At 41.3% G+C, this 20,802-nt stretch overlaps 4 protein-coding genes across 10 annotated transcripts; 2 read left to right on the forward strand and 2 right to left on the reverse strand.

The window, feature by feature from the left end:
* Positions 1 to 99: 99 nt before the first annotated feature.
* Positions 100 to 11,537, forward strand: LOC139349565 (receptor-type tyrosine-protein phosphatase H-like). Of its 7 annotated transcripts, XM_070990476.1 has the most exons (24): positions 100 to 397; positions 1,167 to 1,293; positions 2,126 to 2,380; positions 2,617 to 2,886; positions 3,087 to 3,344; positions 3,776 to 4,033; positions 4,280 to 4,549; positions 4,750 to 5,007; positions 5,254 to 5,523; positions 5,724 to 5,981; positions 6,218 to 6,487; positions 6,888 to 7,148; positions 7,248 to 7,478; positions 7,825 to 8,085; positions 8,232 to 8,325; positions 8,418 to 8,468; positions 8,761 to 8,842; positions 9,005 to 9,095; positions 9,186 to 9,262; positions 9,587 to 9,721; positions 9,945 to 10,067; positions 10,307 to 10,467; positions 10,658 to 10,793; positions 11,400 to 11,537. In XM_070990476.1, exons 1-24 carry the CDS (start codon positions 335 to 337, stop codon positions 11,535 to 11,537), a joined length of 4,398 nt encoding a protein of 1,465 aa, XP_070846577.1. In that variant the 5' UTR covers positions 100 to 334. The 7 variants fall into 7 exon arrangements, with proteins under 7 accessions (XP_070846577.1, XP_070846581.1, XP_070846579.1 ...); XM_070990480.1 differs by lacking the exon at positions 5,254 to 5,523; XM_070990478.1 differs by lacking the exon at positions 4,280 to 4,549.
* A 27-nt stretch (positions 11,538 to 11,564) lies between these two features.
* On the reverse strand, positions 11,565 to 13,582 carry LOC139349566 (putative nuclease HARBI1). Its single transcript, XM_070990484.1, has 2 exons — positions 12,798 to 13,582; positions 11,565 to 12,523 (listed from the first exon to the last, which is right to left on the reverse strand). Exons 1-2 carry the CDS (start codon positions 13,480 to 13,482, stop codon positions 12,084 to 12,086), a joined length of 1,125 nt encoding a protein of 374 aa, XP_070846585.1. The 5' UTR covers positions 13,483 to 13,582; the 3' UTR covers positions 11,565 to 12,083.
* A 730-nt stretch (positions 13,583 to 14,312) lies between these two features.
* pigp (phosphatidylinositol glycan anchor biosynthesis, class P) lies at positions 14,313 to 15,755 on the reverse strand. Its single transcript, XM_070990815.1, has 5 exons — positions 15,619 to 15,755; positions 15,364 to 15,448; positions 15,137 to 15,209; positions 14,913 to 15,031; positions 14,313 to 14,720 (listed from the first exon to the last, which is right to left on the reverse strand). The coding sequence occupies exons 2-5, from the start codon at positions 15,443 to 15,445 to the stop codon at positions 14,605 to 14,607; spliced, it is 390 nt and encodes a 129-aa protein (XP_070846916.1). The 5' UTR covers positions 15,446 to 15,448; positions 15,619 to 15,755; the 3' UTR covers positions 14,313 to 14,604.
* Positions 15,756 to 15,960: 205 nt separating this feature from the next.
* Positions 15,961 to 19,208, forward strand: rexo4 (REX4 homolog, 3'-5' exonuclease). The gene is made up of 8 exons (XM_070990537.1): positions 15,961 to 16,507; positions 16,621 to 16,955; positions 17,038 to 17,184; positions 17,591 to 17,784; positions 17,901 to 17,989; positions 18,069 to 18,143; positions 18,226 to 18,300; positions 18,417 to 19,208. The coding sequence occupies exons 1-8, from the start codon at positions 16,274 to 16,276 to the stop codon at positions 18,552 to 18,554; spliced, it is 1,287 nt and encodes a 428-aa protein (XP_070846638.1). The 5' UTR covers positions 15,961 to 16,273; the 3' UTR covers positions 18,555 to 19,208.
* Positions 19,209 to 20,802: the final 1,594 nt, after the last annotated feature.

A 20,802-nucleotide genomic window follows, 5' to 3' on the forward strand; every position in this document is an offset into this window, starting at 1 on the left:
AATAAGGAAGTAAAAGGCGGGACAAAGGTCTCTGTGGTTGTATAAGGCCAAAAAGGAGAAGCAGCTATCTACTTACTCACTTGCGATATGATAGGGGACCAGAGGTTACAGAAGGAGGACATGGTTAAGAATTAAAAGTCAACACCGGTGGAATAAAGTTAACATTAGACTGTTTCATCCCAGGCACGAAGAAATTGTCTGCCAGCCTTAAGTGTTGTCTTTGTCAACACATCAGTGGCAGTACTGAAAATAGAAACTTGAGGTTTGTCTGGGGGGCAGCAAACGGATTTAACAAGCTCACAGTATGTGTGTAGCTTAACAAACCTCAACAGCGATGAAGCTTTTATCTTTCAGAATCACCTCAGCCCACTTGCTGCTGTGTGTCTTTCTACTTCAGGTAAGTTTTTTTTGGCTTTGATAGTGATCAGATAGCGTGCCATTATTCAAAAGAAGGTTACCCTCAACAAAAAGAAACCATAGCGTCAAAACCACGGTGAAGGTTTAGAGCATGATAACAAAGTTTAGATAGTGGCATTGTGTCGTTTGAAATATCAGTATGTCCAGAAAGCTAAAAGACTTGCACAATTTAAGAATGATGGACTTTTTCAGATGATGAAATCTGAATTCATTGTTTCTTGGCAGTGATCATTCTTTTTCACTCACTTCCTCAGAGAGACAGCACAAATGAGGAAACAACGTAATGTAAAACATAAAGGGAGCTGAGCCTCTAACATATGTTATCTTGCTTATTGTATATTTTAGACAAGGCGATGTAGCTGGATACTGTTTTGTACTATACTCTGTATATATTAGCAGATATGGAATATTGGGACGTACAGAATGCTATAATGGGCCATGATTTGCATTTTAAGATCACTGATGTTTCCTTTAAGTTCCTGCACAACAATATCATATGTTTATGTCAAAAACGTTTTTGTACCTTTAAGTACAAATTGTTGACTGACAGGTAGAGCAGAACACCTTTAAATAGTCCTGCTGATTTTTTTTTTAACCTCCATGTCAAGCTGCGCTTCACTGCACAGTTAGATAATGTAATGTAGATACAAGAATAATAATAGCGTAACTTACATTGCTTCGGGATACTCAAAGATTTCCTCAACTGTGTAGATTCCATAGATGAACAACGATTCCTGTTTGATTTTTAGGATATCACTGACTCCAGCACACCATCAACACCAGGTACAACGCTAACAGGGGCAAGTTCAACAGAAGCAAAAACAACAACACCACTGTTAACCACTCCACTGACAACCCTTTCAATAACAAAAACAGGTAAGTGTGAGCCACTGTTTAGGTACATTTTTTTCATTTATGGATTTGTATGGTGTTGGGACATACAAATTGGCTCAACATTTTTCAGTATTTAAATGTCATTCAAGTTTCTCGATGGGTCCTATTAGTCAACAAACTAAAACTGCCAATAACCAGCCAAGACATGATGATTTTAGAGATTTTGAAGGATTAATATAACTTATTATTTGTCTGAGAAAACTACACAAAACAGCACATTTTATGAGGGGTACCCTGAATTTTTTTTTACAATTTTCTCCATGTCACTTTACATCTAACGCCACTGGTAAGACGTGTTTCACCTGATATAGACCTGCAACCAGACCCAGTACAGAGCTCTGTAACCATATCTTATTAAAAGTTTCTTATTAACACGAGCGGCTGTTGCTCAGGAGGTGGAGCAGTTGGCCACCTATTAGTGGTTCAATCCTGGGCCTCAGCAGCCGACATGTCGAAGTATCCTTGTACAAGATACTGAAGCCTGATGCTGTGCCATCGGTGTGTGAGTGTGTGTGAATGGATAACGCTCATAATGAGCAGGCTTAACCAATGTGTGTGTGAATGGGTGAATGCAGACTTGTTGTAAAAGCACTTTGAGTGGTTGTCAGACTAGAAATGCGCTATATAAATACAGTCCATTTACATGGATGCTGCTCACATAACATTTTTGGCTGTTGCTAATAAAAGAATGGAATTGAATTTAACTATTCATTTGCTAAAATGACTTAATAACCCAATATTGTGATGAAAGCTCCACTCCTTATCTCTAATGAAACTGTCAACTGTTTGTCTTTAATGTCTTTTTACTTTCTAGCTCCTCCTGATGCAATAGAGTTCAGACCAATTGGACAAAATGAGACCAGTATAACTCTGCAGTGGAAAGTGGATGGCTTCCTCGACTATACGCTTGTGTACGGTGTAGAAAAGATCAACGTCAGTGCATCAGCGGAGCATGAACAAGTGACACACACAATCTCAGGACTCACAAGTGGGACTACATACATTTTCATTCTCTTCACTGTGTCTGGCAGTGTCAGCAGCAGTGGGGTAAACCTCACTGCAGCCACTGGTAAGACGTGTTTCACCTGATATAGGCCTGCAGCCAGACCCAGTACAGAGCTCTGTAACAATATCTAATGAAAAGTTTCTCATAAACTCATGGGTGCTGCTCACACCCACGCTGTTGCTTATTAAAATAATAATTTGTTAAAAAAAAAAAAGACTACAAACCGCCCATTATTGTGGTGAAAGTGTCACGCTCAACTCTTTCTCCTCTAATGAAACTGTCAACTGTTTGTCTTTCAGCTCCTGAAAATGTACAGGACGTGAAAGTGTCAACACAAACTGAGACTAGTATAACTCTGATGTGGGACAAGGTTAAAAACATCCCAACATACACCCTACAATATAATAATAATGGCAGTTTGAAGGAGGAAAGTATCAGTGACTCTCATCAAGAGACATCAGTTACACATGAGGTCTCTTCACTCACTGCTGGGACGAAATATCATTTTACACTCATCACTGTGTTTGCAGACATCAACAGCACTGGATACACATTTGATGCTGTCACTGGTAAGAGATCATTGAGTTTATGTTTAGAGTTAAGCATTTTGCTTGTGAAAAGCATATTAAAGAGAAAGTGCTGTATTTATAATTAGTGTTTTCACACACTTTCCTGTGTCAGTTGAGTAAAGCAAAACTTGCAATAGCTAATATAGAGACATAATTATATACTGTATATTTACAAGGATTGGTGTGTTTTTACTTTCTAGCTCCTCCTAATGCAAAAGAGTTCAGACCAATTGGACAAAATGAGACCAGTATAACTCTGCAGTGGGGAAAAGTGAATGGCTCCCTCGACTATACGATTGTGTACGGTGTAGAAAAGATCAACGTCAGTGCATCAGCGGAGCATGAACAAGTGACACACACAATCTCAGGACTCACAAGTGGGACTACATACATTTTCATTCTCTTCACTGTGTCTGACAGTGTCAGCAGCAGTGGAGTAAACCTCACTGCAGCCACTGGTAAGACGTGTTTCACCTGATATAGACCTGCAGCCAGACCCAGTACAGAGCTCTGTAACAATATCTAATGAAAGGTTTCTTAACACAGGTGGCTCGATGGTTCAATCCCTGGCCTCAGCAGCCTGCATGTCAGAGAATCATTGTAGTATCCAAGATACTGAACCTTGATGCCGTGCCATCAGTGTGTGAATGGATAATGCTTATAATGAGCAGACTTATCCACTATACAAATGTGTGTGTGAATGGGTGAATGCAGATTGGATGCTGCTCACATAACAATTTTGGCTGTTGCTAGTAAAATAATGGAATTGAATTAAACTATTCATTTGCTAAAAATGACTACAAAAACCTCAATTTTGTGATGAAAGCTCCACTCCTTATCTCTAATGAAACTGTCAACTGTTTGTCTTTAATGTCTTTTTACTTTCTAGCTCCTCTTAATGCAAAAGAGTTCAGATCAGTTGGACAAAATGAGACCAGTATAACTCTGCAGTGGGGAAAAGTGAATGGCTTCCTCGACTATACGCTTGTGTATGATGAAGAAACGATCAACGTCAGTGCATCAGCGGAGCATGAACAAGTGACGCACACGATCTCAGGACTCACAAGTGGGACTACATACGTTTTCATTCTCTTCACTGTGTTTGAAAACGTCAGCAGCAGTGGAGTAAACCTCACTGCAGCCACTGGTAAGACGTGTTTCACCTGATATAGGCCTGCAGCCAGACCCAGTGCAGAGCTCTGTAACAATATCTAATGAAAGGTTTCTCATAAACTCATGGGTGCTGCTCACACCCACGCTGTTGCTTATTAAAATAATAATTTGCTAAAAAAAAAAAGAAAAAAAAAAGACTACAAACCGCCCATTATTGTGGTGAAAGTGTCACGCTCAACTCTTTCTCCTCTAATGAAACTGTCAACTGTTTGTCTTTCAGCTCCTGAAAATGTACAGGACGTGAAAGTGTCAACACAAACTGAGACTAGTATAACTCTGATGTGGGACAAGGTTAAAAACATCCCAACATACACCCTACAATATAATAATAATGGCAGTTTGAAGGAGGAAAGTATCAGTGACTCTCATCAAGAGACATCAGTTACACATGAGGTCTCTTCACTCACTGCTGGGACGAAATATCATTTTACACTCATCACTGTGTTTGCAGACATCAACAGCACTGGATACACATTTGATGCTGTCACTGGTAAGAGATCATTGAGTTTATGTTTAGAGTTAAGCATTTTGCTTGTGAAAAGCATATTAAAGAGAAAGTGCTGTATTTATAATTAGTGTTTTCACACACTTTCCTGTGTCAGTTGAGTAAAGCAAAACTTGCAATAGCTAATATAGAGACATAATTATATACTGTATATTTACAAGGATTGGTGTGTTTTTACTTTCTAGCTCCTCCTAATGCAAAAGAGTTCAGACCAATTGGACAAAATGAGACCAGTATAACTCTGCAGTGGGGAAAAGTGAATGGCTCCCTCGACTATACGCTTGTGTATGGTGACAAAAAGATCAACGTCAGTGCATCAGCGGAGCATGAACAAGTGACGCACACGATCTCAGGACTCACAAGTGGGACTACATACGTTTTCATTCTCTTCACTGTGTTTGAAAACGTCAGCAGCAGTGGAGTAAACCTCACTGCAGCCACTGGTAAGACGTGTTTCACCTGATATAGGCCTGCAGCCAGACCCAGTGCAGAGCTCTGTAACAATATCTAATGAAAGGTTTCTCATAAACTCATGGGTGCTGCTCACACCCACGCTGTTGCTTATTAAAATAATAATTTGCTAAAAAAAAAAAGAAAAAAAAAAGACTACAAACCGCCCATTATTGTGGTGAAAGTGTCACGCTCAACTCTTTCTCCTCTAATGAAACTGTCAACTGTTTGTCTTTCAGCTCCTGAAAATGTACAGGACGTGAAAGTGTCAACACAAACTGAGACTAGTATAACTCTGATGTGGGACAAGGTTAAAAACATCCCAACATACACCCTACAATATAATAATAATGGCAGTTTGAAGGAGGAAAGTATCAGTGACTCTCATCAAGAGACATCAGTTACACATGAGGTCTCTTCACTCACTGCTGGGACGAAATATCATTTTACACTCATCACTGTGTTTGCAGACATCAACAGCACTGGATACACATTTGATGCTGTCACTGGTAAGAGATCATTGAGTTTATGTTTAGAGTTAAGCATTTTGCTTGTGAAAAGCATATTAAAGAGAAAGTGCTGTATTTATAATTAGTGTTTTCACACACTTTCCTGTGTCAGTTGAGTAAAGCAAAACTTGCAATAGCTAATATAGAGACATAATTATATACTGTATATTTACAAGGATTGGTGTGTTTTTACTTTCTAGCTCCTCCTAATGCAAAAGAGTTCAGACCAATTGGACAAAATGAGACCAGTATAACTCTGCAGTGGGGAAAAGTGAATGGCTCCCTCGACTATACGCTTGTGTATGGTGACAAAAAGATCAACGTCAGTGCATCAGCGGAGCATGAACAAGTGACACACTCGATCTCAGGACTCACAAGTGGGACTACATACGTTTTCATTCTCTTCACTGTGTTTGAAAACGTCAGCAGCAGTGGGGTAAACCTCACTGCAGCCACTGGTAAGACGTGTTTCACCTGATATAGGCCTGCAGCCAGACCCAGTGCAGAGCTCTGTAACAATATCTAATGAAAGGTTTCTCATAAACTCATGGGTGCTGCTCACATAACATTTTTGACTGTTGCTAATTAGAATATTAATTCGCTAAAAAAGACTACAAATCACCCATTATTGTGGTGAAAGTGTCACGCTCAACTCTTTCTCCTCTAATGAAACTGTCAACTGTTTGTCTTTCAGCTCCTGAAAATGTACAGGACGTGAAAGTGTCAACACAAACTGAGACTAGTATAACTCTGATGTGGGACAAGGTTAAAAACATCTCAGCATACATCCTACAATATGATAATAATGGCAGTTTGAAGGAGGAAAGTATCAGCGACTCTCATCAAGAGACATCAGTTACACATGAGGTCTCTTCACTCACTGCTGGGACGAAATATCATTTTACACTCATCACTGTGTTTGCAGACATCAACAGCACTGGATACACATTTGATGCTGTCACTGGTAAGAGATCATTGAGTTTATGTTTAGAGTTAAGCATTTTGCTTGTGAAAAGCATATTAAAGAGAAAGTGCTGTATTTGCAATGAATGTATCTTATTTAAGGTTATATGTGCAGATGGGTGTTGCTCACTCAATTTTTTAGAAAATATCAGAATAGGATAAAAGTTAAAATACACAGGACTGAGAGGGACCAATGTTTCTCTACATCACATTACTTTATACTGTACTTACTCATAATGCAGAAGCGTTTGCAACAGATTAATAAAATCAAATAAGTATAACACAGCACTAAAAAGGTGTAAAATAGATGCTAAGAATATGAGTTCAATGGAACACACAGCAGCCAGTAGATGTGAACTGGACTTGAGCTTACACTGAAGTTTTTCTTTTCTTTTCATCAGTTCCCTCAATGGTGACCTTGGTCAGAGTGACTGAACGCGCTGTGACCAGCATAACCCTGGAGTGGAGTGTGAATGTGAACAAAGACTGGAGTTACTTTCTCCAAATGAATGGGGAAAATTTGCAACTTCATCCAAATAGATCAAGGGATGTTGTGTCACATTCGTTCACATCTCTCCAGCCTGGAACAGAGTATCCTTTCAGCGTGATCACAATGTTCTCTGGACTCAACAGCACTGCTTACAAAAACTTCACATTAACAGGTATATATGGAACTGCTGTCACTGAATATTTTTCTATATAAATAATATTTTTTTATTGGATTATTTGTTAAAAACTAACAAATTATTTTCTCATTTCAGCCATAAACTGTAGCACTGTAGCCTGGCATGTTACGAACACATCGATCCATGGAACGATTGAAGGCTTGTTCACGTCTGCAACAGCCACTAATGTATCACAGGATCATATCCGTCTTGGAGATCACAGTGTGTCATTTACTAACCTTCGCCCTGGTGCAACCTATAACGTGTCTCTTTGGTATGAAAGAAATTCCACATACTTTCAACAGTGTCGCCACGAACTGACAATCAGTAAGTACACATTTGTCTTTTCACACAAACTACATATTCGTCAACAATAACTTCCTCAATTTATATTTTAAGAATAAAGATTTCAAAGTAATTTAACCATTGTTCTTGTGGAAGGTGCACTGTGCATAATAATAATTGGGTTTTTTGTGTGTTTTGAAAATACCTTTTATTCACATACCGTAAGTTAATAGTGTTATTTGAAATGGTTGAAATGTGATTATATGGGCTGGAACTTTATTTATTTTCAAAATCAATTTATTTATTAATAATTCCTTCAATTAACTGGTTGCAGTCTGCGTTGTTTGTGATTGTACTCTAAAGGCATCTTTCTACTTGTTTTACTCAGTTCCTCCAAATATAAGAGGTCACTGTGAATATATGGCAGCTGGATATTCTGTCTTAATTGTCTTGGCTGAACCGGATGGTGTGTGGGAAACAGTGGAGGTGAACGTGACTGGAGAAACTTCCACAATGAATAAAGAACAGCGAAATATCGAAATACAAGGATTACAACCTGCCAAAACATATGAGGTGTCCTTAGCTTCACTTTCCAAGACTGGAAGGAGGTCTGAACGATCTGTTTTTTGGTGTTCTACTGATCCAAGAGGTGAGTATGTGAATCTATAGAAAAACCACTTCAGCATGTTTCTTAATGTAAAATTTGAACAATACATTATGACTTTTTCCCTCATTACTGTGCTGTTTGGCATCAGTTATATGACTTGCTTGTTAATACAGACTTTACTCCCGTAGGAGTCATTGCAGGGTCAGTATTTGCTGTGCTGCTTTTTGGTGCCTTGGTGTGCCTGGCTCTTTTCATTTTGCTTAAAAGACCAGATATTATCAGGTTGGTGATGCCTCAGTGACTAGGGTTACATTATCTCACTGAGATGTGCTCATCAGACTGACTCTGTGAACCTCTTTGCTTCTAACCCACAGCAGAAAAAAGTCGTTCATTGGTGGTTCCAAACTATCTTATAAAAAGTGCAAGTAAGTATAGATTTCATCATCTCTTTAAAATGGTAACACCACCGTCAGTCCCCTACTATGTGCTAAGAAAGAGAAAATGAGGTCTTACTTAGTTGGATAATTAGATTATTAATTGCTAATTGTTAATTATTATTAATTGTTAACCCTGCATGAAAAATACACCATCTACGATTAATGTCACTCCTTATTCTGTCGTATTTATCTTTTTCAATTCTTGTCCATATAATTAGGTATACAACTTAACACTAATTCTACTTTTGTTTTGGTGTTTTTGTTTTTTTGTTTTTTTCAGAGCTATTTCTGCTGCGAAGTTTGCTGACCACGTCTACCAGTTAAGTGAGGATGAGAACAGGGGTTTCAGCCTGGAATATGAGGTGCATGAAGAAGCTAATTGGATTTCATTCTTCCTCTTCTATCTTTCCTACTTCTGTACAGGACTGTAAACCTGTGCATGTATAGTTGTGGTATTGTTCTGTGCCTTTTCCGTTGACCTTTGTCTCAATTACATGGCGTGTCATCTGCCAACTGTCATGCAGAGCCTCATTCCTGTTGGCACGGAGCAGACACAAAAGGATGCTCTTCTACCTGAGAACAAAGCGAGGAATCGTTTCACCAACGTTCTGCCATGTAAGCTGTCTGTCCCCTGACTGCTGTGCCATGCTATCGGGACAACAGAGACTCACTGTCCACGCTTGTGGCTCTGTTTTCTCATTCCAGATGACTGGTGTCGGGTGAAGCTCACCACATCAATTCCCAATGGGAAGTCCGACTACATCAATGCCAGTTACATGCCAGTAAGTATTACTTGATGACTGACAATCATTTAATAAAGCTCTTATCTGTAATTGCTGTACACCATAAGTGATAAGTGATGTTATAAAATATATTGACTCAAACTGTCAAAAAGAATCCAGATGTGAAAAGCTGAACCTTTCACTATCTGGATTGAAGTTACCACAGTTCCTAAAACATCTTGTACACACGCAGGCGTTTGACATGTAGCAAATCATGTTGATATGATTATATGATCTGATGAGCATAAAATGCTGTTGTATTTCATACTGAGTGATGCAGGACATACAAAAGTGTTCATAGTAATTTGGACAATTGCTTCTCAGGGTTACAACAGCAACAGAGAGTACATTGCCACTCAGGGTCCTCTGCCCTCCACGGTCAATGATTTCTGGAGGATGGTCTGGGAACAGAGAGTGAGAGGCATTGTCATGGTAACCAACTGCACTGAGGGAGGACGGGTGAGTTCCCAGGCAGATTTGAGTATCTTTCCTTGCCAGACTTAAAGGGAAGTGCACACTCAAAATTGAGTGAGCCACCGTGAATCATTTACTCTTATAGCTAATGTGCTGTCGAATGGTGACATTTTACATATCACAGCTCTCTAGTTCTGTTTTTTGTGGGTTTTTTGGTTTCCACAGAGAACTGACACAAGTCTATTTTTTGAATGTTTCTGTATCTTAGACTAAGTGTGAACAATACTGGCCTGCAGACAGTGAGCCTCGCCTTCTCGGAGAGCTGCTGGTCACCATGAGATCTGAGCAGCAGGAGCCTAACTGGACACTGAGGGAATTTAGGCTGGAACACGTATGAAACATTTGTACATTTTTTATGGTGTTAACTAAATAGGTTGGGTCTCTAATTGTGGAGAAGAAGAAAAAAAAAAGGATTTTACTTTAAACATCAGGAAAGAAGCTTGTTTGAATTTTTAAACATTTGCTTTTAAAGAGGATGATGCTCGACAAAGTATCAATTACCAACCACTCTATTCGCTCAAGCCATTGACCTGCAGCGTACGAATTCCTACATGTGAATCTTCCTCACAGTGCCACACCTCAGAGGAGCGCACTGTGAAACATTTTCACTTCACTGCCTGGCCTGACCATGGAGTCCCACAGAGCACAGAAGTCCTGATCCAGTTCAGAGGACTGGTGAGACAGCACATAGAGAGAGATGGGGCTGGAGCACCGACTGTGGTTCATTGCAGGTATAAAATAAGTGCTTGTTTTGATAGTAGTCATTCGTTGGCGACTTGTATATGAAAGCCAATTGAAAGTAAGACAAAGGGGCAGACAAAGGTCAACTGAATAGCTTTCTGCAATTATATCTTATGATATAATTACCTGATGACGACCAGCACACCTCTACACTAACTGCTTAACTTTCACTCCACTCAGTGCTGGAGTGGGGAGGACAGGCACCATCATCGCCCTGGATGTGCTGCTTCAGCAGCTTGTGAAAGAGAGAGAAGTGGGCATCAATGCCTTTGTGCACAAGATGAGACTGAGCCGACCACACATGGTGCAGACAGAGGTAAAAACATGAAGTTCACATTAGGTTGCTTCAGGCTGAGCTACCACTTCCTTTGTTAGGTTCCCACAGATGGTGATACAGCACAAGCACTCGTACTGTACTTATAATTAGACCTTCATGCATTTGCTAATTTCCACCCTTTTAAAACACACAGATGTGAAACTGTCTTTTCTCCTGTCCCTTTTAAACTCTAAAGTCTGAAGTTTTATAGACACTATATAATATAAACACTTGACAACAGATCCAATCTTGATTATTTACAAGTCCTTGTAGCAAGATTTCAGTCACTTTGAAAGTAAAACATGATTTCAATCATAGTTTGTGCTGTTTATATGTAAGGGCCACACCTTGATGAATGTGGGCTTCGCTGTGTTTAGGTGTGTTCATGTGCATTTACAGTCTTTGTCACACTGAATTAGAATGAATCCAAACACAAAGGCTTGGCTTATTACTAGGAAACTCAGAATGCAGTTTAATGTCTTCAAATGTTTAGGCCTGTGACAATACCGCAAACCAGGGAGTGCCAGCCAGAATACGCTTTATAAGCACTCGACACTCAAAGTTTGGCTTTTCAAATGACCAGCAGCTGTGTTTCTTTCTTTTCAGTCCCAGTATGTTTTCCTGCACCAGTGTATCATCGACTGTCTGAAGCCAAATGAGAAGACAGAAGAGAACATATATGAGAATGCAGACATGATATATGCCAATGCCACTGCACTCCGAGAGTTTCACAGCAACACCTAAACACGATTGTCCATCCTGCAATCCATCTTCTGTGCAATTAATTCAAAATTAATCCTCAAGTCTTCTTCTATATTTTGTTATAAACTGTAAACATGAAAAACACGCAAGTTTGTATTTACTGTGTATGCATAGCACACTTCAGATTTTATTTAACTTGAATTTTTGTTCCTCATGTGCAAATGTATATTATTTTTATTGTTATTGTTATTATTATTATTATTAGTGTGTGAGGAAAAGATGCGTCCAGAAGACTGAAGAATGTATTCAACTTCATTGAGAAAACATAAGAAAAAGATAGAAAAAAACGATTTTCTATTTGTACAAGAAATAAAATATTTTTATTAACAAAAATACCTGAATGTGTTTTAAAAAAGTCTGCAGACAACATGAAAAACCCAGAACACCGTCACATTTACATGTTGGTGTCAAACGGTCAGAGCGAGCAACTCACTCCAAACTGTGTATTCGTCTAGAAATCATTATCAGCCAGGTTTTGGTTCCAGTGTTGTGTTTTAAAATGTCAGTATGACAGCACACCCACTCAGCTCACACCTCCTCTTCTGTGATGCCTGTATTTGTATTTATTGGTGGGTCCTTGCTACTGGAGTCAACAGAGAAGTTAGCATTGATGAGTTCCTGTCTGGCTTTTAGGGCCTCGGGGTTGACGTCTACTCCCACTACATGCTGCTTGCCCGGATGCAGACGCTCAATTTTACCAGCTATGGGTGGGGGAGGGACGGAGAACTTCTTAGCGATGTTGTGCAAGACACAGCAGGCCTTGATAATGTTGGACTTCTTGTTCAAAGAGCCTTCCTGTGCAAAACCAAGTTGCATCAAACACCTGAAACGCCTCTTCAAAGAGCCGAGCGTCGTCCGCATGACGTTGTGGATCTTTGCGTGGGCCTCATTGAAGCGGCTCTCCTTGTCATTGGCCGGTTCTGACACAGGGGTCAAGACATGTTTGCTCAATTGGTAACCTTTTCCACCTTAAGGAAAGACAAGAGTAAGACAACGTGAGAGACACAACTGAAATGTTAATCCTTAAGATTGTAATGTAATTTATTTAAATAATACAGATACATAAACTTAATATGGACTGTGGAGGCTACAAGCTGGCCTTGAAGGGTACAGCCCATCTGTACACCTACCAAAAGGATGGCATGGTTGAAGTTATGAAGGTCACCATTCTCATTTATGCCCATGACCAATCCATCCCACCCACTCCCCTTTCTCTCTGTTTATATGTATGTGTGATCTTACCAATAACCCAATATGATCCGTGCAGTTCCTCCTCCATCTCCCTTCCTTTGAACGAGGAGTCCCACATTTCCTGCTCAAACGTGCTGCCCACACAACACTTCTCTACACTCAGTATGTTGCCGTCGGAGTCGCATATCATCTGGCTCACGACAGATGTGTAACCCAGAGTGTTGACAAAAGACCTAAAAGAGTTCTTCTCGTAGGGAGAAGCTCTGATCTTGAAGTGAGCTGGAGCCAGGACGCCCAGCACGTTAGGGATCCCACAGAAGGTCTCTATGGTTGAGGCGACTCTGGCTTTGGTTTCCTCGACTTGTGGGAATGAGATGAATTGATCGCACATTCCTGCGATGACCCCGGACACGGTGCTGATGACCGCGGGGCAGTCGGTCAGCTTCAGCCCGACTCTCTGCTGAACGGAAGCGGAGGAGAGACCGTGTGCGAAATAGTTCAGGGACACCATGACCATCGCGTCCACTGACAGCGCAGGTTTCTTCAAAGCGACTTTCTTCATGCGGACACGGACGGAGTCTGTGATAAAAGCGATGCATGGTTTGGTGAGATGGAAAATCTGGAATAAAGCTTCGTCGTCGAACTCGTCGAAGCAGCTCGGAGCACCGCAGTCCACCCGGCTGTGTCCGAAGAGCTCCTCCTGCACCGCGAGCCACACCGGCAGAGCGAAGGCCATTTGTTTACCACCGCGGAACGTTTGAATCAAATATCACTGAATGAAAGCCCCCGTGAGCGGTGGCAAGTATCGCGGAAGCACCGTCTTCTTCTCGAAGACTGTGGTAGTCCATAAAGCTGTTCGTTCGTTCGCCGCGCAGTGGACTGGAGTAGAAACTACATCCCAATGCAACTGTGTTTAAATACATTAAATCGCGGGGAAATTGTGTAATTAAGTAATTTCCGTTGAAAGTGCATCCAAATACCTACAGACTTACCAACATTTATATATTTACAGTTTACAGCTTACAGATTTACCTCTTTCAATATGCTTGTGTTGTAAAGATACTTGTGATGATGCTTACCAATAACCCTTCTGACCTTGCAGTCCACATCTCTTCCTTATTTGTTAGTTATTAATCTGTACAGAGAACCTCCACACAGGTTAGGAAGCAGTACTGACTTCCCCCAAGCTGTAAAAATGAAAATGTGGCAAGTGGGAACCTATACTAAAATTGTAGTATATCAAAACCAAAAGCTGTTTATTACTTTTAGGTGGACTAAAGGTCAAAGAGATGTTGCTTTGGACAGATTTCACCTGATGAGAGCGGACAGGAGAGCATCGGAGAGCGGTAAGGGGGAGGGTGGGGGCATAGCAATGTTTGTGAGCTACAGATGGTGTAACCTGAGGCACATCAGTGTAAAGGGGCAACGCTACATGAGAGACATAGAGGTGTGGCGGGGTAGGCACTAAACTGCTCCAGAACCTGTGATTCTCTTCTTAAATTTCTCACAGTTGATTGTGAGGTGAGACTCTTCCCCTTAAAAATTCAAAATACAACAGAATATCTTGTATCTTAAGATACCACACCTTATTTATTTCATATAATAATGTTATCAAAAGTGCAGCTATTGCACAAAACATAATACCACACTCAGGGCATGATTTTGTCTATACAGATGTCTAAAGCATCAGAGTAAGTAAATTCATTCAATACATCTTTGCCCCAACTGTACAATGTTCCTGAGTAAATACATAAATAACGATCCTTCTTTTATAAACAAAGGGTAAACAGTGACACCACGATAAATCCCCAGTAGCTTCACATCTACTCTGCCTCCAGCTAAAACCTGTTTCTGCTTGTTAATGCTTTGGCGACAAATAGAACATTTTGTTGACCTCGCTAATGGAAACATCTCTCAGTCTGGGTACTCCCCCCTTCTGGCAGCCCTCTGCCCTCTGGCCTTGAGCGTACACATCTGTGACAAGAAGGAGACATTCAAGGGTGTTAGGATCAGGAAATTTCGACCTCCAGGAGAAAATCCTCTTAATGTCTCAGTATTTTGCAGTTTTAATATCAGTAGCCTTTGTGGTACAAATAATAGTGTTGCCACTAAGGTGTATCGTCACCTGACCAGCACGTCACAGTTAGCCTAAGGCAACGTTCTCACCTGTGAAGTTGTCCACGGAGTCGAGTGGAGCCGTGTTGTTCATGTTCACTCCAAACAGCAACACACAACTGATCGTCAGTGCAACCAGCAGATAGATCGGCACAGCAAGGGCCCAATATCTGCACAAGGCAAAGTGTATTTCCTGAGGCGCACACTTTCATTTAGCAGTCAACAGAGGGACAATGTTATTGATAACTACTATCTGATCATAAATTTCAACTTACTTTTGAGGCCAGTAAGTGAGTCCTATGTAATGAAGCCACTCCTCTGGTGTAAATGCCCACAGGCAATAAAGAACTGAGGAGAGAGGAAGGGAAAGTAATAGATGCTTGGCTCTGTGACTTGGATGCAATAATAATATATGAGAGGCACAAACTGGGGCTATAAGGCAGACTGATTATTTTAATCAGACATGTTTAATATTGGCAGAATGAAATAACATTTTACTTACAGAAGCCAAACTGTGAGCCAAGGAAGAGAACAAAGCCATAAATGGCTCTCTCAGGCATGGGAGAGGGGGAGTTTTCCACCATGATCTGAAACCACAACAAAAAAACAGAAAAAAATAAAAAATAAAATAAAAAAATAAGACGAAAAAGTGTCAGAATTGAAGGAGCAAAGCTTCAGACTCAAAGTTAGCTGCACTTCACGTTACATACCAGATATTATCCATTCAACGCATATTAACTGGGCTTTGTATATTTACCAAGATATCCTCGGGACGTATTTATCCAAAATGTAAGTTTTCTTTTTTAAGTTACCATCAACATTTGCCAGGCAACTATTTCTGTCTAGCTGTCAAAAATCGTCGATTAGTTAGCTTTCCTTGATTTTGTCCCATATGATATTCGGTCCGATACCAACTGTTTGCCGCTAAGTTAGTTCCGCATTTGTAATAAGAAGTAAAACAAACAGCAAGTTCTAACTATTGAACGTAAAAATAGATTAGAAAAATTGAAATGGAAATGAGTTTTGAGTGTACACCGTAATGTTAGTGAGTAACTAACTAGACGTTAAAGATATGCTACGGTTCCATGTTTTGCCGGACGCATTTGGCTGTTACACATCTCGGAAGTACACATTTCAGCATGGCTTCGGAGTGCCTGAATTGTAAGTCACTAGTGAGTATTTTTCTCAGCGGTTAAGGACAATATCCAAAGAATTCCTCTGCGTTGTTGCGGCTACACAGAAAACTTACTCCGGAGAAGAATTTCTTGGTGAAACGGTATCGACCGGAACCTTTTTAACGCTAGCTGTTAACCAAGTGAAGGAGCATTGACGGACCAGCGTGGCTGAGGACGGAAACAGACTTTACAGACTTCAAACAACTAATAGACTATACTTCAGCGAAAGTAGCCACAATGTCAGCGGTGAAGGCAAAGAAGACAGACTCTCCTGCTAAAACACGACGACCCATGTCCGCAGAGAAATACAACACAGCGAAAAAGAAAAGGAAACAGTGGATGAAACAGAAGTATAGAAAGAAAAAGCCTCAACACAAGGACCACAAGGAGCAAAAAACAGCTAAAGCTCAGAAAACGCTACCCCCAAAAGATGCTCAGCAGTTCTCCGCTAACTGGAAATTATTCCAAGAGGTTTGTCTTTAGCAGAGCTTGATCATGTCCACAAGTTTACGTTTAATTTGTGTGTATGATTTTCTCACTTTCTGTACATCTCTGAAGATTGTTCACACATTTGCTTTCCACAGATGCTAAAGGCCAGCGAACCAGAGAAGAAGCAGCCGGTGACACCGAAACATCAACATGGTGCTCCTCAAAAAAAGGGGGCTAAAGAAAATTCTTCTAAAAATATTTCCAGACCAAGTGTTGGCCCCAGGGAGACAGACGCTGGGAAAAAAGTGAAGCACAAAACAGCTCCTGACAGCGTTGTCCCCAGGGACTCTCAGGTGAACCTGAAGGCTCCAGGTGTCTCACAGACAAAACAGCCTGGTGCTCCAAAAAGGAAAAAGGACAGTGGAAAGTCAAACGCCAAGCAAGCGGCCAAGAAAAAGAAGTCTGTGCCCGAGGAGACGAAACCTACAGAGTAAGTACACAGCACTAACTTCTAATATTTAGGTGGAGAAAATCCACGGCCGCTGACTTCATCTTGTCCTTTGCTTTTGTAGAGAGGACCTTTGGTTTGATGACGTAGACCCTGACGATATCGAGGCGACAGTGGGACCAGAGGCAGCAGAGATCATGAGGAAGAAGCAGGGCATCCAGAAGAGCAATGACCCAACGAAAGCCCTGGTCAAGGAGAATGCCTTTGAGGGGTGAGTGAAGACAGTCATTAAAGATCGGTGAATGTGTTTCCTCTTCCTTCCGCACAGCCGCCGGGTCTCTTTTATTTTGAAGCAGCTCAAAAATCAACTCACAGGGACATAAAACTTTGCCAGGGACTGTTTTCAAAATGCCTTGTTGGAGATAAGTTCAAGTGTTGGTCTTCCTGCATCTGAAAGTGTAAATCACACAAGTCAAAAACACTACAGCATGCTGTGGCTCTATAATCATAGATAGATAGATAGATAGATAGATAGATAGATAGATAGATAGATAGATAGATAGATAGATAGAGACATATATTCGACAAACTCTCCCAGCTTTAACTCCTTCGTGAGGCTGCATAGTAGTGACGACTGTCCCCTCTCATCACCCTGTCTGCCCTTCTCCGACTGTTAGCCTCACCAGGGCTGTGGCCATTGATTGTGAGATGGTGGGAGTCGGTCCTGCAGGAGAGGACAGCATCGTGGCTCGTGTGTCCCTCGTGAACCAGTTTGGGAAATGCATCTATGACAAACACGTCAAACCCACAGAGAAGGTGACAGACTACAGGACGGCCTTCAGTGGCATCCGACCAGAGCACATCAGAAATGGTGAGTCGTGAGAGCAGTCGGAACGAGACACTGAAACGAGCTGTTGTTAGCTGCGTTGAAATAGTCTCTTTGTGCTATTGTACCATCATTTCTCATCCGTGTGTGCCTCACCGCAGGAGAGGATTTGGCGACTGTACAGAGGGAGGTTGCTGATATCTTGCAGGGCAGAATCTTGGTTGGACATGCCATACACAATGACTTAAAGGTAGGCTGGATGTGACATCTGCCAGGGACGGAAACAACGTTCCAAACATCTTCTAAACAATCGTAAACTCCCGTTTCAGATTTTACTCTTAGATCATCCAAGAAAGAAAATCCGAGACACTCAGAAGTACAAACCTTTTAAGGAGGCTGCAAAGGTACGTCTGCGACAATAAGTTGCCTAACCACGTGCATCCGAAATACCCTACAGAGCGCTTCACCCTATTCTCTGTTTTTTAGAGTGGTCGACCCGCGCTGAGAGTCCTCTGTAAAAAAATACTCAACGTTGACGTCCAACAGGGCGAACATTCATCTGTAAGTCAACACATCAAACACTACCCGCACTCCTTTTTCTTTAAAAGGTGACAGGGCCGCTGCCTCTGTGAAACACAGCATCTTGGGCTGACCCTCTCTTCCACTGTTGCCCCCAGGTTCAAGACGCTCAGGCCACCATGAGGCTGTACACGCTGGTGAAAAAACAGTGGGAATCAGAGATTAAAGCCAAGCAGAAGAATAGAGCCTCAGATAAGAAGAATGAGAGAGAGGCCAAGTGCCAAACGAGTGGATGATCAGAGGTTTGGGTTTCTCTCTGGAGGACAAAAACCATCAGGAGATCTTTTAAAAGTAACAGATGTTGAACTCGATCACAGCAAAAACAAACCATGAAGAATAACAATGAAAAAAAACAAGCTGTCCACTGGTGTGATTTTGGCAGCCGGAGCTCCTCCGATCCAACATGTCAGGTTTCGAAAGATTACTTCTGCTGATTTGGCGAGACTTACACAAAGCCGGACGTGTCCTGCGAGAGCATCTCAAGCTGCGAAACACAAAGAGATGGAAACATCTGCCAGAGCTCGGAGCCTTTATTTACACTGATCCGTTCAGCCATTTCCTCCTCAAATATTACAGGACATCATTTCCCAATATGTTTTTCCCAGCAGATGGAGGCAGGTATTCAAATCATGCAACATCCGATTTCCTCTCTGGAGTGCTCTTGAGAGCTCAGAATCAGTATTGCACAAGGCGCTGGCAGCGTTTTGTTCTTGCATTGTGGTCCGATGGTATGGTAACGATTTTTGTTTTTCAGATGTTTGGTGTCTCGTTGCTTTGTAATAATTTGGTTCCCTGGTTGCCGTAGAAGCTGTGTGTTTTAAGAAGTATGAATAAAACATGAGCAGTTATTGTTTCTGAAACTCCTCACAGCTCTGCTGCTTTGTGAATCCATCCAGGTCCAGTCTTCCCTTTAAAAGCTCTTTTTCACCTCCAGGCCTTCTCTGACGATCCTGCACTTTAGCTCCATCAGACTTGTCTTTGAGGCTTCTTTTCATTGGGCTTCTCGTAGCGAGGTTGTGGAAATGTGTGTCTTGTGCTTCAATTCCGGTGTTACAGTGAGAGATTTAGGTTCCTCTCGTGCCCACAGTGTGTCAGTGTGATTTGCTGGCCGTGTTTGATGGAGAAGGCGTCCCTCTCGTTGTAGAAATGAAACCTTGGTCAGAGGAGTTCAGGCTCTTAAATTACGGAGCCTGATCAGATTCTGGAGGTCTCGGGTGGATGAAAACTTGATTTGTTTAGTGAACGCACAAGTTGAGGTGAGAGAGAGAGAGGTGGCTTTTCTTTGCTCATTGTTTCGGCTTAAAATGCGAATGTATTTTTACTAAACTTACATATTATCATAAAGCATTTTTACAAAGAATCTACCAAACTGAGTTTTAATCATTAATCAGATTCAACATTAAGTGTTTTCATCCATGCCTGAATATTTGCGTGGTGTTAATTTTGTTTTTTTGACTCCATCGTGGTGATGAAGTAAGAATTTAGGCTCCCTGTGTGTCCCCAATGTGTCGGAGTGATTTGCTGGCCGGAGTTTGATACACAGCGTGCCCCACATTGATGAAATGAAGCCGACGCCCTTGGTGTGCAGCCTCCAGGCTCTAAATTAGGCTCTACATGGAGCTGGGTCAGACGCTGTGAAGGCCTCTGGCAAATGAAAAGCAGCACAGCAAACCTGTAAGTTTAACTGCAGCAGCCCACTCATCTACTGATAGAGGACTTTTTGAAAATGTAGTTTTCTGCATAACAACTGGCATTTTGGTGCACTTGTGTTGTGACTGCTGTCAGTAGGCGATATGAAACATCAGGCCTAAGTGCTGTGTGTTGATCATACACATGTGATGGTGCTGTCTGTGGTGCTGAAGTGGCAGACACATTTAGAATTGCACCTTTTCTCTCAGTTTCATCTCGGATCTAAAATGTTCTCTAAACTATATCATGTGAATACTCAGCTCTATACTATATTATAGCTGAAATACTCTGTAGTGTACTCACCTTCATGATCAAAGTAGCATCGTGTAGCTCGTGAATCAGACTCCCCCCTGGATTTCTCATATGCTCAGCCCACTCTGAATTGATGCAATGTCTCCCCCTTGTGGTTAAGTATTGAATGATTATATTAAGCGTATATCAAGTGTAATGCAATCTTTCTGTGAGTTAAACTGAACGCAGGAGCTCTGTGAGAAAAAGCTGTCATTGAAAAGCTGATGGGTTCTTGATATTTCACCGTGTGTCATGGAGTTCTGTTGAAAGTGTGATCAAATGGAAAGGTTCACCAGGAAACTGAAAAATGATCAGCAAAATTAAAAGGCAGCTGATTAACTGGGAATTAGAGTCATCTGAATTAACAGCCCAAGGATGATTTTGATGATGCTGTGCTTCACTCGTCTGTGCTGAGGCCTCTTTGTCTGGATATTAACCAGGACGAACAAGTTAGAGAGAATGGGGCCCTGTAACACTGATAAATAATGAAAGCTAATAGCAGCC

The sequence above is a fragment of the Chaetodon trifascialis genome, chromosome 21 (assembly GCF_039877785.1).
Source record: "Chaetodon trifascialis isolate fChaTrf1 chromosome 21, fChaTrf1.hap1, whole genome shotgun sequence".
Classification (NCBI taxonomy): domain Eukaryota; kingdom Metazoa; phylum Chordata; class Actinopteri; order Chaetodontiformes; family Chaetodontidae; genus Chaetodon; species Chaetodon trifascialis.